This window comes from Pelophylax lessonae, assembly GCF_965119305.1.
Source record: "Pelophylax lessonae genome assembly, chromosome: 1".
NCBI classification, from domain to species: Eukaryota; Metazoa; Chordata; class Amphibia; order Anura; family Ranidae; genus Pelophylax; species Pelophylax lessonae.
In genome coordinates, this window is record NC_138768.1 from 109,272,559 (window position 1) to 109,290,754 (window position 18,196).

General features: G+C 45.6%; 1 protein-coding gene across 1 annotated transcript in view; it reads right to left on the bottom strand.

Moving 5' to 3' along the window:
• The window catches only part of DEPDC1B (DEP domain containing 1B), a 113,798-nt gene that overhangs the window by 42,974 nt on the left and 52,628 nt on the right, over positions 1–18,196 (bottom strand). The window contains exons 4-7 of the mRNA XM_082255324.1: positions 8,717–8,844; positions 6,483–6,613; positions 3,230–3,277; positions 2,537–2,677 (exon numbers count right to left, since the gene is read on the bottom strand). Coding sequence (XP_082111450.1) covers positions 2,537–2,677; positions 3,230–3,277; positions 6,483–6,613; positions 8,717–8,844 — 448 coding nt within the window. The remainder of the gene's footprint in view (positions 1–2,536; positions 2,678–3,229; positions 3,278–6,482; positions 6,614–8,716; positions 8,845–18,196) is intronic.

The following is an 18,196-nucleotide window of genomic DNA, read 5'->3' on the forward strand; positions in this document are numbered from 1 at the left end:
CGCCGAAACCGCCGCTCCACAGTGCATTAAAACACACATTACATTCCAATATCAGAATACATGTCAGATCGCCGCAGCGATCGCTGTATATGCCCAAACATGCCAAAAAAACATGCCCCACAGCACACAGCTTCTCACACTGACCAGTCTGACACACACAGTGTCATACAGCTCCCCCCCCCCCCCCCCCTTGCAGCCCACAGCATGCAGCCGAGAGATAGGGAGACAAGCAGTGTGAATAGAGGCAGGTTACACAGTCCCAGACTGACACCCCCCCAGACAGACAGGTCCCCACATAAATACACTTACCTCACATGGCGTGGGGGACCCGCACAGGCGAACAAGCCGCTGCACATGAGGCAGGGAGAGTCGCATTCAAGACGCACACAAGGGGGGTTAAGAAACCGCACAGCGTCCAGTGAGGTAGCCACCTCACCAATCATCCCTGCACCGAACAGGGATGGGTCGTTCACTGTGCCAGGAGCGTTACCTGGCTGAACGCTCGATGGCAGACTGGGAAGCCACTGACCCACGACCTGCGACCAGGGGGATCAGCCCGAGACCCAGTCCGCATGATCCTCTTCATCCGAAGAACTAACGCTGACAAAATAACAGCTAAGTAAAGGTAGAGAGAAAAACTCAAACAAAATTTTAAAAAGAAGAAAGAGTCTGGGACAGAAAGTCACAGCACAGAGAGAGCCAGCCACTCCTGACAAGCTAGACATTAAAACTGAGATATGGTTGCAGGAAGTAGGAGGGTATTGACTGAGGGGACCACCCCTTGAGGGTGGGATATGTTAAAAGCTTTATTGTTAACATATTCTGTTGCCTAGCTACTCCTTCGGAGCAAAGTCTAATACCCCATATGTGACGAATATGAAGAGGCGGCGACTGTCGGAGGATGTAAGAGAAAGTTAGTTTAAGGGTTCCTCCTTGTTAAAAAGGCTGATGTATAGGAATATATACAAGACTTGAGTTTTATCAATTTGGCATCAAGGAAAGGTCAAAACTTCTATCAAGTGACTCCCCACCTCTTTCTGTCCCATAGACATCACAAATCGTATATTTTTTTTCCTCTACAAGGGCTAGACAGCAACAAGAAACTGGCAGCTACGGTGCAAGTCTACACGGTATACGTTCATCTCCAACAGCAGAGGCCCTCCTTAAGATAGAGTGCCCCCCTCCCCCCCCACGGTAGGCCTCTTATGTGACCCTTGCTTGGTACCCAACGAGGAGGGAAACATGGAGGACGTGACTTCAACCACACTACCCCCCTGCCTACACGTTGTTTATCTAGGTTTTTTCTGTATGGCCAGCACCTGTTCCCCAATGGAACCACAAAAAAAAAAAATACTTGTTAATTTTATGGATGAGAAAAAAATAAATGTCAGGTGGTGTGAAAGGTCTGTTCTCCAATCTCATAGTGTTCTCTGCAATGTTATCCTTCAGCATGTTATACACTATGCAGGACCAGTGGTATGGGATGACATCAGTGAGAGGGGAGGCAGCAAGACAAGTCAGAGACCGACAAAAACAACAGTTTAAGGCATGGGTGTCCAACCTTTTGGCTTCTCTTGGCCACATTTAGTGTAGAGAAATTTTCCCGGGCCGCATATAAAATATAAACTATAGTTAAGGTATATAAGTAATAAAATGCCGCCGTGCCCTTCCCGTGCTGCTGCCCCCACCCCCCCAAGCACTAATTTAACACAACTAGAGGATGATCCCTTCCGAGGCAGCCTCTGCCTACAGTTAGTTGGAAGCCGCTGTGGCCGTGCCCCTGACCTGACTTCCTTCTTCCCCATCAAAAAAAAAAATAAATTGTCAGGGGGCAGTGGGCCGCATTGCCTGGGGCTCTGGGCCGCATGTGGCCCCCGGGCCGCAGGTTGGACATGCCTAGTTTAAGGGAATCAGTCATGACAACTGGATCTGGAGGGTAGACTACCACAGAACACTAATTAAGGTTAGTTATATTCTGTTTTATCTCATTAAACAAAACAATCAAATTGTTATAAGCTGGGGAAGGGGTTCTATTTTAATAATTCTGTGAAAATTTGCCCAAAGTTAGACTTTAACTGATAACAAAACATACAAGTGGTCACTTCTTTCTCCTTAAGCACCTCTTTCAATGTATACATGCAACGAGGTCAACTCTCCATAAATTTACATTTTACCTGTGGCGGGTTAAAACCCCCACTGGCTTTTCTTTGATCTCTCTAGGACTTCATGGCAAGTGGTCTATGATGAAGTATCTGGGTCTCAGCAGTCATTATGTATTCTCAACGTTACAGGATAAACATTTCAGCAGCAAATCCATATAAAATCAAGCTGTATGTGAAAGTATTACTTCTAATGGATCCTGCAGATGGGAGAAGAAAATTCTGGTGCCTGTCCTTAAAGTCTCCAAGAGCTATAGAAGCTGGTAATGCAACCCCTGAGAAACGTCGACCCAACCACTTGTAGCCTAACAGAAAGCTTGGTCATGTGGCAGAGGTTTTTTTTTTTTTATAAAAATAGAACATTTGTTTTTGCTTACCCAAGATGTTCACAAACACATCAAAAAGCTGAAAAGTCAGTAGCGGCTCCTGAAGATAACTATAATAATCTGCAATAGTCTTAAATACATCTCGTTCAAAACCCATGTACATTGGTTGCTTCATTTCGGAGCAATTTGGCCCTGAAAAAAGGGAGACACACATGTGTAACATTTTACAACTATTATAGAGTATACTGTTAAAAAAATAAATACATTTAGATTTTATTTCTTAACACACAACACTTTTTCGGTCTGTCACATTGGGAAAATTTCGCTTTATTGCCTGTCCCAGAAACATAGAAGGAAAGCAGAGGAACAGAAAAATTTAGCCAAAAAAAAACAAACAAAACAAAAACACTCAAAACGCCAGACATCTCCGGAACAAGTGTCCCCATTTTTCCTCTACTCGCTTAGCAGTGATAACCGATTTTCCACCACTTTCTGTTCCAGTAACAATTGCCACTAGAACAAAGTGGATAAATCTGCCCAACACAGACTGCAATAAAAAATTTAAAAACTACACACGTTTTTAACTGTTCCCAGAGGTTATCCAAATTGCTTAAAAAAAGAGAACGGTTTTCTAAACCTTTCTGCCTCTATGTAAAAGCTAAAAAGTAGGGTCTGGCTGAGGGTTATCTTATAGCTTGAATAAATCAAGAGAAGCAGGTGCCAGTAAAAAATAAAGATACTTACAATTTGCTAAACACTTCATTGCAGACAGCAGCCAGTGTGGAAGTTCATCTGAAAAAATACAAAAACATTAGTATTACACTTTTTTACTATGTTCATGCAAACGCAATATCAAAATTACTGAATTATGTGTAAAGAATGAGGGTTCAAATTTATCTAAACTGAGTGATAAAAAAAAAAAATGCAATTCCATTTCTCTGATGTTCATTGACAACACAGCTCCTGTCATCCTTGACCATTGGGTTATACTGCCCCCTACAGGGGTAGAACACCAGGCAGAAAAAAAAAAATTCCTAGGGCACAATGCTCTCTTCCAGTCTCAGGAATATGATGCTTGAAATCCGAGACCAGCACTAGGGGAGCACAGAGACAGTCTGGGAGAGCAGAGAACAAGTCTGCAGTGTCATGTAACTGTAGTCCGCCCCCAGCTACACTCAATACTGTACTCACCTACTCCAATATCTTCCTCGCCAGCGAGGGAGCAGAGACAGATCAGCACCTCTTTAATTTGACCAGTGAATGAGCAATGCTATTGGAGTTGGTGTATCGGTTGTGGATATTTTTAACTGAATCATGACAAATGTCCCCATACATGTGTAATATCTCTCACCCACAGGTGGTTTGATGAGCAAGCTGACGCTGTGTGTTTAAAGATGGATGCTGCATATGCAATTGACCATGTGGCTTTGGGGGTCATGTCTTGCTGACATCACTCATAAAAATGACCTGTGAGTGGTCAAGAGGAATGATTACATCCCGTGGGCGGTCTCTGGTATACAGGCCTATAAATAGGGTCCCTACCATGGAAGGAGTTTTTCTTTTTTTTTTTTTTTGAGCTGTGGAAAGTACAAGCATGCAGCTAGGACTCCTCATTGTCCTGTTCCTGTTTATCCAGATATCCAGTGTAAGCTGTTGATATTCAACTACCAGAGCCAAGTATTATTTGACTTTTTAGGATATTGGCAAAGGGAATGTATGTTAAAGTCTTGTTATTTTGTGTAATGTTTATGATTATTATGTGTAAGAAACTTTATGTAATTTGATGTCCAGTAAAGTTTTCGGGTATGCTTTTTATCAAAACTGCTCTGTGCATCTGTTCATTTTAAATATTCACTAGATATTTGCATGACTGTCCAGTATACCTGCATTTTTAGTATACTGTGCTGTAACAATTCAAGAGCTAATCTGCTCAGGTGTATGAAGTCTGTTGCTTTTATAAACTTTGTGGTTTCTCACTGTTATTGGATTAATATTTATAATCTAACAGCCTTATATTTTCCACATTTGATACAGTTGGTAAGTGCCCTCTTGGTAATTCTGTCATTACAGACTTGGTGCCAACAACAGATTACTAGTGTAACATGGCCACAATCGTTGAACGTTAGAACCACTGTGGTCAGTAGAAGTGGATATTTGACAGCTGAATGGCAGGGGTGGATTTTAGAATCAGGAGATAATCTGTATACAGTCTAGGTGTAAGGATCCAGGAAGCTCTTCCCACACAAATGAACTGAAGACCAGAACAGCTACTTTGTACCTGAACTCAATCAGTGATGTTGGTTTATACACTTTGGTATACAAAACAGGTTCACTTTCAAAAGGAATCCCAACAAGTGGCTGTGAACCCCATTCATGAAATTTGATCCAAATATATATATCTGTAGTGTTTTCCTATCGCTCTCCAAAACTCTAAGTGACGTTTCTCTCTGGTGCTTTGTTCCTCTTATCAGCATGAGTCACTTCTGACAAGTTTTCCGACACATGACAGTGAGATCAGCAGGGAGCTTGTCTATTCAGAATTCAGCTCTGTTCCTTCGTTGCTCTGGGGGAGGTCCCTTTCCTCCAATCAGCTCTCACACAGTGCAAATACAGTCTCTCCACCCACCCCTAACTGCTGAATAGTGAAGAAAGTTTTTAACACAATCTGCACTTTTCAAAGGGTGTAGAAAGAGGAAGACAGCAGATATACAAGTAAAACCCATGTAGGAGGATTGGTTTCTTCTTTGTGCATCATCTGAGGCTGTTCACTTCACAGGGAAAATGTGAGGGTTTACATCCACTTTAATGAAAATGGTTTCAAATGACCAAAAACACTATTTCATAGCCTGAACATAACCAGACCAGTGAGATTAATCTCACTGTTCTTAATATTACCTTCCATTATTCACCTGAACAGAAATAAATAGACATTGGATATGTATTTTATGAAAAAAGACAAGCTGCAATCTCATTTTTATCTGCAGGAGAATAGAGGGAATCAGAGACTTCATTCCTATTCGCTCATGACACCTGTGGATTTGTGGTAGGAACACAGTCTTCCATGTTATTACAACTAAGGAGGGCCATTTACTTCTTGGAATTTTGTATGTGATCAACCGAGGGGGGGAGGGGGGGAAACACACACACCTAAGGGGGGAAGGGGGTCACGTTTTATCCCCTGCTTAGAGGCACATTGTGTACATGTTAACTAGGGAAGGGTTTCGATTAGAACCAATAATATATGAAGGTCGCTGTATATAAAGTGCCCCTTGGCAGTCACCTCAAAACACACGTTAAAACACATTTTCAATCTCCAGAGCGAACATTCATCTTTATTAGTTGCACTTCAAAACATGCTGTATAATTTTCCTGCACAATCTGAAAATTAAAATTCTTAATATAAACAAGAACCTGTCAGCAGTCACTCCACTGATTGTGACTTAACAACTGAACAAAAGGTTTGCTTTTTAGAACATCCATAATGACCTCTTTCCCAGGACACTTAGATTCTTGACAGTTGAAGGTCATCCTGTACCGTTTTATGCCATTGCTTGGGAATAACACCAAAATAGCACAGTTATGGCCTGTACGCACAATCTGAAAATCGGACGACAGATGGCCCATTTTTACAATTTTTGCATGCTAGACTTATATCGAAAATGGAGGGGTTACTACAGTTACGAAAATTCTGGTCTTCCTCTTTCTACACCCTGGTATGACGGAATAAAAATTTGGAAGTGATGCAATGTGTTGTAGTGTATTTGCATTGTATTTTCGGATGATAACTGCACTGATTAAACAAAAATCATCTGATCTGGTAAAAATTTTCGTGCTTGTCTGATCGGAGAATATCAGATGAACTATTGCGATCGTCTCTCGAACGCTGTGTACTAACCATCTGATTATCGTACGATCGCTTCGAAAGCTACACACAACCAGACTGGGCAACCCAGATTAAACCTCTGATGTTTTAGAGAGAAAGGAAGAGATTACTTACTTGATCGGTCATCCATTACCACAATCCCCTGTTTGTTGACATTGTATACATTGTGCATTATGTGCTTTCCAATTGCCTGCTTTGTATCCATCACATCATTCAGAGAATCAAAGCCCATTATCTTCTGTAAACTGTAGGACAGGGAAAAGGTAATACATTAATAATCCAACAGCACAAAGGGTTTACCAGAACAAATACAATAAAAACAAGGATATAGTCATAAATGGCAAAAAATGAACACTTCACTAGTGTAAAATCACTGAGATTATCTGTAAACAAACTGGCTCAGCATTTAGCAGTATGCAGGTAGCCGATGCCATGTAGGAACGCTGGAGATTATATCCAAAGCTGCCCGGTTCCGTCAGGAATTAATAGTAGCTGTGCTTGCATTAGTGTCCCAAAACAGAATGTGCTTTAACTTAAAATATAACACTGTTTAAATAATGGAAAACCTTTTTGCACTCACCCAAAATGACTGTAGTATAAATCTAAAGCTGCATCACGCCAAAGTAGCCAACTTTTAAAAATAAAACTACATTTCAAAGTGTCACACTTACACTGCATAATTATGGTGTTCCGTTTAAACATGCGATCATCTCTTGCTGTAATAAATATGCAAAAAAAAAAAAAAACCCTATCACTGAAAAGAACATCTAAATGATTGTCCAGTGCAGGTGGACATTTTAGCAGTGTCATTTTGTAATCTTGGAGGTAATGGATTTGGATTTATCCTTGCACATGGTGATTTGGAATCAGAAGTACAAGAAATTACTATTTTTGAGCACTTTAGGACATTTGCATCATTTGCATATATTTGAATGTCGTGGACAATCATTTAAACCAGGCATGTCCAACCTGCGGCCCGGGACCGCAAGCAATGCCGTTTTTTTTTTTGGATTCAGAGGAAGTTGGGCCAGGGCCGCGGTGGCCGACTATTGCATTCTGGGCATTGGAGTCCATGCGCGCTCAAGCTTCCAGTGAGTGGAGAACTTAGAGCAGCGTAGCTAGCAAACTACAACTCCCGATTCTCAGAGGCAGGCAGAGGAAGGGCACGCCAGGGAGTCAGAACACATGCAACTGGCTCGGGCTGCTGGACTGGCTGCAACTGTACTTGACCCCAGGACAGGAGCATTAACCCCCAGGACTGGAGGAGGCCGTGTAAGTACCTGGAACTAAACTGGCAGCTGCCATCACTGATGTGAGAGACCCAGACATCCCCAGCTGACCCCTACAAGATCATCCCATCCATCTCCCTCCCCCATTTACCCTGCCCCAGTGCCCACCCAGTAACCTCAATATAGCCCTCAACACTGTGGGTCCTGCTGGGAGATGGCCATTGCCTGTGGGTCCAGCTGGCCGCTAGCCACGGCCTGTGGGTCCTGCTAGCCATGGTCTGTGGGCCACAGGCCATGGCCAGCGGCCAGCAGGACCCATAGGCCATGGCCAGCAGGACCCACAGTAGGCCATGGCCCACTGTCCATGGCCAGCTCCCAGCAGAACCTACAGGCCAGCAGCTAGCGCGAGCATCCAATTAGTGACCAGCAAGACCCACAGGTCGGTGACCAGCAAAACCCAAAGGTCAGTGGCCAGCTGGACCCACAGACCGTGGCTAGCGGCCAGCTGGACCCACAGGTCAGTGACCAGCAGGACCCACAGGTCATCATATTTTGCAAAAAAACCTACAATCTCTGGCTGAGAGTGTGAACCAGAAAGTCCCGCAATCGCTCCCAGGGGGTCTGCAGGTGAAATATTATCCTTGGACTCCATGCTCCACTTTTTAAAAATATTTGGGCAGTGTCTCTTTAAGACCGTCAAAAACGCAGCCCCCCCCCCCCCCCCTTAATGTACGGGGTCATAATCCCTGGTTATTATAAGATAATCGCAGAGTGAAGAAAAACCCACAGGGAAAGCGTTACCAGACCACTTAGGAGACTTTCAGCAAGACCTGTGCAAAAACTAAACTGAAACTTACTTTACAGGAAGAGGGAGAGAAAACTCGGCCTCTATATTTTAATGGGACTATAAAATCATGAACCACAGCAAAATTGCGACCCCCCCCACTGCGTGCCATGCGGTCTCCAGGACCCCCAAAAGGGGACCCAGAACAATAGGCATTGGAAGGTCCCTGACCAGGGGCCCACATAGAACAAGTCACCCCCCTCACTTGTGACTGTCATCTGACCAGACTACTAAAGAAATGCCTAAGTTTTTAGTAATGAATAGGACACAATTACCATGATAGTGTCTTGGATTTCCATATTTCTTCAATGTTTGCTGCTGTTAATTCTCTGCGATGAATCAGTCGACATGTAGGTACCTCCCCTATTGCAATACTATGACGTTTATACCACATCTCGGAGTTCTTGAAAAAGAAAAAGGATAATTCACACGTGGTTTTAACATATTTTACACAAAAATACTTACGATGATTAATATAAATAATATATCACAGTCCATTTCTCGCATACAAAATAGCTATCCAATTATTTTGTAAATTCACTTGGTAACAAATGAATGGTGATGTGAGTTAACCAATCAAAGGGTTAATGAATATAAACCACAAATTAGTGCTAGTACCTAAAGTTCAAAAGACCAATTGACAAAAGCAACAATATGTGAACAACAAATAAAAATAAAATACAAAGTGTGAAATAAAATCAAATAAGGATCCAACAGTCCAAAATGTGGAGAGGATAAAACCTCTTCAATGGTGTTCAAATTAATATTGAATACAGGTGATGTGAAAAGTCCAGTAAAACAATTGACAATTAAGTGAATGTGACTGGAATATCCCTCCACCTGGTGAAATTCCTCCTTACCCGGCGGAAAAAGGTAAGTGCAATAAGTGTGTTCCTGTTGTTACAGCATAAACGTATCCATATATTAAGCCCCGTACACACGTACGGATCGTCGTCATACAAACGTTCGTCTTTTCTCCCCGGGATGTCGGTGTCTGTTGAAAAGTGCAAAGACAGCACAAGGACAGCACAAGAATTTTGTCCGCAGACTTCAGCTGACTGCAGAAGTGATGTCATGTAATGGTTAACTTTCCCTGTATTTTTTATTTTCTGAGCATGCCCAGTCTTGCAAATTTGCGGTCTGTCGGCTGATTTCTGTACTGACAGGCGAACAATCGTCCGTTCTGGTGTCCGCAGACAAAAATTTTCATGTTTGCAAGAAAGACTCTTGTCCGCGGATTGTGCGCAGACAGCTGTCGGAGGCACCATACTAACACGCGTACAATCGGCAGATCTTTTGTCCGCCGACGTTTGTATGACGACGATCCGTACGTGTGTACGGGGCTTTAGTCACCTCCAAACGTGCACAGACCACCAGTGCAAATACAATATTGGCCTCTTACCGAATGTGTAAGAAAAATGGGCTTGACAATCACTGATGTAAAGTGTTGGCGCTGATCCATTCTCCTCCAATGGGGATGGATGGCTTTCCACTCACACAGTTAAATCCGCGATATATGTATAAAATAAATGGAGGCTGCTCGCTGGTCACATGACCCTTCCGCCCCGAGCCCCGAAGGCTTCTTCTCACGGTCAGCTCAGCACAGCAGATGTGACGTCAGCTGGGGACGTCAGCTGACGTCACATCTGCTGTGCTGAGCTGACAGTGAGAAGAAGCCTTCGGGGCGGAAGGGTCATGTGACCAGCGAGCAGCCTCCATTTATTTTATACATACATCGCAGTCCTCTGAGGATCAGGTCCTCTCAACAGTAGCCTGCAAAACCTTGCAGCCAAAGATGCCAACACATCCACTTTATAAAACTTTGTAAAAAAAAAGTGTGCACCGACGACCAGGTGGCCGCCTTGCAAACCTAAGTCACTGACGCCCGAGGACGTAAGGCTCAGGAGGCAGTAAGCACCCTAGTAGAGGGAACTTTAACAGGAAAAGGAGGAACCTGACCCATGATGGAATAGGCCTTAATCACATCCTGTCTGATCCATCTAGAAATGGTCACAGAGAAAGCGGACAACCCTTTCCGAGGCCCATTCGTAAGCACAAATAGTGAGTCCGACTTCCTGAAAGACTCCCTAGCTGTCAGTACACCTCAATTGCACGGGCCATATCCCAAGGCAATTTCCTTCAGATGTTTAGACTTAGGACACAGGGAAGGCAACACAATGTCTTAATTCAAATGAAAAAAAAAAAAAATCCGAGACAACGTTTGGAAAGAACGACGGACAGGGGCTAGGAATCACCTCATCTCTGAATCACAAGGTAGGGTGAAAGACAGGATAACGCCGCCTGTTCGGACACCCTGCACGCAGAGGTGACAGCTACAAAAAAGGCCACCTTCTGGAAAGCATAAAGCAGGGAAAATATCCTGAAGATTCTTAAAGGGAGGCTTCTGGAGGGCCGAAAGCACCAAATTAAGGTCCCAAGGCGGCAAAGGAGACTGCGCTGGAGAAACCAAAATGGCGGACACCCTGAAGAAAGGTACACACCAGGGAGTGTGTGGCCAAAGGTCATTGGAAGAAGAATGCCAAAAGCCAACACCTGACCCTTGATGGTACTCAAGGCCAATATCTGTTTAACCTCCCGTTGAAGGAAGGTCAAGATCTGAGCCACTGAGAAGGAGCGAGGATGAATCCCAAGAAACTCACGCCATGCAATGTATGTCTTCCTAGAAGTAGATTTCCTAGCTTTTAACAGTGTTGGAATCACTGACTCAGATAAACCCCTACCCATCAGCACCTGGTGTTTAACAGCCAAGCCGTCAAAGACAGGGACTGTAAATCAGGACAGATCCTCCCTAAGAGGAAGCTTCCAAGGAATGTCGGCGACGAGCATCACCAGATCGACGTACCAAGCCCGGCGGGATCAGTCCGGAGCCACTAGGCTGACCGGAATCCCTTCTGCCTCGATCCTTCATAGAAGTCTTGGCAGAAGCTTGAGAGGAAAGGCATAAAATCGAATGATACTGACCCCACGGGGCCACCAATGCATCTGTGACGTCCGCCAGAGGATCCAGTGACCGAGCCACAAACCTCTGCACATTTCTGTTGAGCTGAGACGCCAACAGATCCACCTTGGGGATGCCCCACCGGAGACACAACTGATGAAACATTTTTGGATGAACGGACCATCCCCCTTGGTCCAACGCTTGCCAAATGAGGTAATCCGCCTGCCAGTTTTCCACCCCGGGATTGTAAACAGCAGGGAGGACTGGAATGAACCGTTCTGCATACCATAGAATGCCGGCTACCTACAGAGCCGCCAGGACACCTTTTGTGCCCCCTTGGTGAGTGACAAGCCACGGCCGTGGCATTTTCCGATTGATTGCGGTCAGGACATCTCTGAAGATGATCCGTCCAAAAGGTCTAGGCACAGTCTAATCGCTCGGAGTTCCAAGACATTGATCGGTAGTCTGGACTTTTCCAGTGTCCAGATCTGAGCAGAATGCTTGCCGAGGACGCCTCCTCGTCCTGATAGATGGTGGTCCCCACGGATGCCAGCCTAATACAAGGGGAGGAAGGATTTGCCCAGCCGAAGAAGGAAGCCACGATATCAGGGACTCCTTCGTTCCCCGACTCAGCTGGATCTGATTGTCCCGGATCTCCCTTTGCAGGGACCTCGTATGGAACTGTGCATACGGAACCGCCTCAAAAAGGTAGGCACCATCAGGCCCAAAACCCGCATGCAAGTCCGGAGGGATGACCTTCTGCTGGACAGCAGGAGACAAATTGCAGCCTGCAATTTCTGGAGTTAGTCCAGAGGAAGGAGCACTCTGGCTAAGGCAGAGTGTAGAGTCAGGCCCAGATAGTCCAGCTTCGTGGATGGAACCAGCGCAGACTTCTAAAAAATTCAGAATACAGCCGAACTCCTGCAGAGTTCGTATTGTGATCTCCAGGTTTTCCACCAGAGCAGTAGGAGACTACGCTCTGAGAAGGAGATCGTCCAAGTAGCCCAGCACCGTGTTCCCCAGTTGGCGTAACAAAGCTAGCACCGGGGCTAACACTTTTGTAAAGAGCGGAGGCGAAACCAAAAGGGTAACTGATAATGCTACTCTCCCACAGCTAAGCAGAGAAAGTGAAGGTCACTGGCACATACTGGAATGTGAAGGTAGGCATCCTTGATGTCGATAGAAGCAAGGAAATCCCCCTGATGCAGGGATGCCACCACAGTGCAAATGGACTCCATTCAGAACTTCTGCACCTGCACAAAGAAGCTTAGCACCTTGAGGCCTAGGATTAGATGCACTTTGCCTTCCTTCCTGGGTTGCTGTAAACAGGTTTGAGTAAAAACCCTGAAAACATTCCCAAGTCGGAACTGAGACAAGCACCCCTTGAAGCAACAAGTCTTGTACCACCTCAAACAGACCCTGTAAATCGGTCTGGGGACAGGCGCAAGTGGGAAGGAAAAAATCTTGCAGGGGACAAGAGCAAAACTCGATCTTGTAGCCGGACCGACTGATTTTGTGGACCCACTTGTCTTGTACAAGGGAAGTCCACGGGTCCGGAAAACAGCGAAGACGTCCCCCCACCCCCATATGGGTGAGGGCGCAACTTCATGCTGAAGGAGCCTGGTCCACGGGTCTGGAGAAGCCCGTTCTCAGTTTGCCAGACTAAGCTCGTTTGGATCTTCCAGGAGGCCCTGAAAGACATTGAGCCCTTGTCAGTCAACCCTGAGGGACGAAAAAACTTCTTATGAGCGGAGAAGGAAGGCTTATGTCTATGACGAGGTTCCTTGCCCTTAGTAGCCATGTCCACCAGGGTGGCTCCAAACAGGAGACCCCTTGAAAAGGGAAGATGATCAGTCAAGGCATTTTTAGAAGTCTGGTCCGCAGACCAGCATTTGAGTTTTAAAGACACGCCGAAGGACCACCACAGAAACAGAAAGCCGTGCCACTTCCAAAGAGACCTCACAGACAAAATGCCGCCCCTGGACCAGCTGGTCCGCCAGCTCAGCAAAGGTAGGGGGTGCTGTTCTCCCTCCAAATTGCAGGCCACAGCCTCCGCCTTCCTGTCAGCCAGATTCTTAAAGGCCAGGGATTCTTCAACCGGAATCATGGTTGCCTTGTTCAATCTGAAAACCGGAGGGTTCACCACCGTTGGAACAGTCCACTTCTTAATAAAGGACTGCTCATAGGGGTAACGCCTAGTAAAGTGCTTAGGGACCCCAAGGGAATGCTTTGGTCGTCCCCACTCTTTAGCAACAATTCTGTCAAAATAGGCGGGGAAAAGAAACACCTCTGGATGGCTTGTGAGTGCCAAAGGGAACCTGCGCATCCGTCGCAGCTGCGTCCTCCATCTTCAAGATCTCACACACAGATACAATCAGTGCTTCCAACAGCGCCTTTTCGTGCACGGTTGAAGACATGGAGGAATCATCCAATCTATCAGAGGATTCCAGGCACATGGTTGCAGACCCAGCAGGGTGACCCACGTCCGCGGCAGCCGAATCCGATTTAGGATCTGATAAGATGGAAAAGGCGGGGGGGGGGGGCGCTTTTTGCTAGCCCGTCGCCTGAAAGCCACTTTCCCCGGGGACACAAAGGGCTCCAGGGCTGCATCAGTGCATCGATGGATGGTTGGGACCCAGAGTGCCCCACAGCCTCAGGGGGATCAGGTGGGGAGATGTGCTCCAAAGACTCCATGAGTCACCAGGGGAACCCCACAAAAACAGGTGTAAAACACTGCAAGGGACATTCCCACCACGCTGGCAGCACCACCCAGGCGCCAGGCACAGAGCACCAATCAATCCTCCACAGAGAGGGAGAGAAACCCACCAGACTCACCGCCCAGCAGGCACAGGCACCTGTAGCCACCAGGATAATCTGCACTGCATGCGCAGCAATCAGGAAGTAAAAGTATCCAGGAGTCAGCACCGGGGGTTGAGGAGGGGCTCCCACCAGCAAAAATCACTGCCCGCAGGGCTCCACTGTCATAAGCGCTGCTATTTTTAATGGCAAACCACCGCAAAATGGCTACACAAACATGGCCGCCGTGGATACACACACAAAGGCTACAACAAAATGGCGGTACTATGAGGCTTCCAGGAGGGATCCCTAGGCCTCAGGGACAGACCCAGACGGGAGCCCCCACCAGTTACAACTCCCCCTGCACAGCCAATCGTCCAGTCGTCGCTAGCGCACCCCCCCCCCCCAGCCTCTATTTTCATTATAGCGCCCTGCCCCCACCCCAGGAGGTGGACCAGACCACCCAACCAGCCCCAGCATAAGTGGAAGGGGGGGTGGGATGGGGACAATTGAAAGGGGGGGTGCCTGACGGAAGGGAGAGGAAACCCAGTACCAGAGATCCCAGCAAGGAACTAGGTCCTTACTCCTGACTAGGCAGAAAAAAAACTCAGTAAATTTACCAGGGAGAGGGATTATACCCCCTGGGACTGCCCATAGGTGTAGCCAGACTTTTTTTCTGCCTAGTGTCCTACTCCTGTAGGGGGCAGCATAACCAATAGATAAAGAATATCAGGAGCTGTGTCTGTCAATGAATGATAGAGAAAGTATTATGTGCAAAATTTAAAATTTGAAACCAAAAATAGCATTCACTTAAAGATGAGCAATTACATTAAGCCATAAGCACTAAAAAAAAAAAAAAATTGCTGCAATGTATATATTAAAAACACTCCTATTCCATGTACGATTTCTTATATAATGCAACTAAATTACATTGAAAGCAGCATTGATAGAAGCAGGAATAACATAATGCACAGTTTACAAGACTATGACAAACAGGAAATAGGACAACCACAAGATACAACACACTGGTATATACACAAGTGCAATATGCACAGTGCTGGTCTCTCTCATCCTCAAAGGGATTGTAAAAGGCAGAAGGATTTATTTTATTATTTTTATCTTAATGCATTCTATGCAATAAGAAAAAAAACCTGTGTGCAGCAGCCCCCCTAATACTTACCTGAGCCCCATCTTTGTCCAGCGGTGTGAACGAGTGCCTTGGCCATCCCCTCCTGATTGGCCGAGACACAGCAGTGACGCAATTGGCTCCCGCTGCTGTCAAAGTCAGTTGGCCAATCAAGAGAGGGAGGGGCGGGGTCAAAACCACTGCTCCGTGTCTGAATGAACACACAGAGCTGTGGCTCAACTCGGTGCCCCCATAGCAAGCGGCTTGCTGTGGGGGCACTCAACAGGAGGGAGGGGCCAAGAGCACCAAAGAGGGATCCTAAAAAAAAAAAAAAAAAAAAAAAAAAAAAAAAAAGGATCTGGGCTGCTCTGCGCAAAACCAGCTGCACAGAGCAGGTAAGGATAACAGGTTTGTCATTTAAAAGAAAATAAATAAATTTTTACTTTGCAATAACTTTAAAGCAATATTAACCACTTCAGCCCCGGAAGGTTTTTCCCCTGAATGACCAGGCCTTTTTTTGCGATATGTCACTGAATTACTTTAACTGACAATAGTGCAGTCATGCAAACTCTGTACCCAAATAAAATTTATTTCCTTTTTTTCTCCACAAATAGAGCCTGCTTTTGGTGGTATTTGATCACCTCTGCGATTTTTCTTTTTTGCGCTATAAACAAAAAAAAACGCGACAATTTTGAAAAAAAAAAAAAAAAAAAACTTACTTTCTGCTATAAAACAGATCCCAAAAAAAAAAAAAAAAAAAAAAAAGTAAAAAAAAAAAAAAACTAAATTTTCGCATCAGTTTAGGCCAATATATATTTTGCTACATATTTTTGGTAAAAAAATTCCCCAATAAGCGTACATTGATTGGTTTGCGCAAAAGTTATCGCGTCTACGTGCGTCTAACTATGGGTTATTTCTATGGCATTTTTATTTTTTTCGTTTTACTAGTAATGGCGGTGATCAGCGATTTTTATCTGACTGCGACATTGCGGTGGAGGAATCTACAATCTACAACTGACACTTTGAGGACCAGTGACATTTTTAGGCCTCTTACACACGATACTCCTGTTTGAGCATCTCCTTTTTCAGCCGTAAATTTGTCTTATTGAAATGTGCACATTTGCGCGCATTTGGAGTAAATTACTGTCCAAAAATGCTGATTTTTCAATTTTGTTCTTACTGAAGAATACACAACGCTCATTTACACGCCTGTGTGCATAGGCACATTACAATTAATGGGCTGTATTTTACCCCTAGGGGGTGCTTGCTAACTGTGGAGGAAATGCTCTGACTGGGGGGGGGGGGGGGGGCAGAGATCCCTGATCCTGCTTAGCAGGAACACAAGATCTCCATCTTCTCCCATGTCAGAACAGCGATCTGCCTTGTTTACAATGGAATTATCACGGGTGGCCAGCAAACATCGGGTCTGCCGCACGCGCTGATTGGCTCCCCCTCTGTCCATTCAGCATGTGCTTGCACGCCCCCCCTAGTGGCTATTGCACTAAGAATTGTACAGGTATGCAATTTCACGAAATAGAGCCGACCTGCCGCAGAAAATATACGTTAGGTGGTCGGCAAGTGGTTAAAATCTGGTAAAGAAATAAAATAAAAAACTTACATGTTCTACTCAACTGCACTGTGCAATGGTTTTGCACAGAGCAGCTCTGATCCTAGGGAAAGGGGAAAGTGACACCCCCCCACCTTTTCACACAGCACACAGAAATAGAGCTAAGAGTCTATCAATCAGCTGAAGGTCCCTTCCCTGTCACTTTTTTCATCTTGGTGACAGGAAAACTTGGCAGAAATCTCCATATGAAGACAGCAGTGTAACAAGGCAGCAGAAAGAAATGACACTTCGTGCTCAGGCTTGAGACAAGTAGACACTATAGGTTTACAGCCACTTTACCCCCTTAAAGTGGGCCTTTAATACAAGTTCTTTACTGACATGTTTGTATTTGTGCAGCTATGCATCTTCACCAAAAAAAGGAAAGATGGAAAAAACACTTTAGATCAGAAATGTGCACAGCTGACAAAGGTAATACCCTACCAATCGTCATATATCAATTTCCTGGCTCAGCCCCTTGCCATCATTACCTTGGGTCATCCCACCCCTTGACCCCATTTAGGCCATCCCTAGCAGTCAGAATAAAAAAAGTCAGCCAATACCTGGGAGTACCTGTTATTTTCTTGTCCTTGCTCCGGACGTCCCTTTAAGTCCTAATGTCGTCCTCGCAGTAGAAGGTCACTTGTTGGAGGTAAATCTCCCTTATAGCAGGCGCTCCTGGTGCCGGAGGTGGCGCGTGTTTAATTGCTGTAGGTTATTTTTTTGTTTGCAGCCATCCTGGGTTTCGGTTTCTTCCTTCTCCTCGCTAGCCGACTTCCTGGTGTGTGTTCGGTGACGACATCGTCCGGCGCCCTGGTCCTCCTACGTTCCAGCAGGCGGTGGCGCGGGCCGATGACGTCCGGCGGGATCTCATTGGTTGCTGGCCTCAGCTTAGCCGATATTGGTCCAGGTGCCGCCGCTTTTCGATGGATGGCGGGAGGCGCCGATTTTCAAGGTCCTTCATTTGGAACACTTCGGCTGCCTTTTTCTTCCAGACCTTGCGGTGAGCGCTCGTAGTTTTCCTAGGGGATCCTTGTGATTAGCCTGGGCTTAGTGTTCCTATCTTGCGGCTGCCTGGCTGTCCTGGCGGTCCCTGGAGCTTTTTTTCTCTCTCTGCTGCTGCTGGCTGCCTTGGACAAGTGTTTGGGGTTTTCTTTCTCCTCCCTACTGTCCTTATCCTGGCCTGTTCTTATGTCTGCTCCTTCCTCAGGAAGTGTGTGTGTGCACTCCTACCAGGGCAGTTTCTTCTTCCTGGGCAGCCTGGTCTAAAG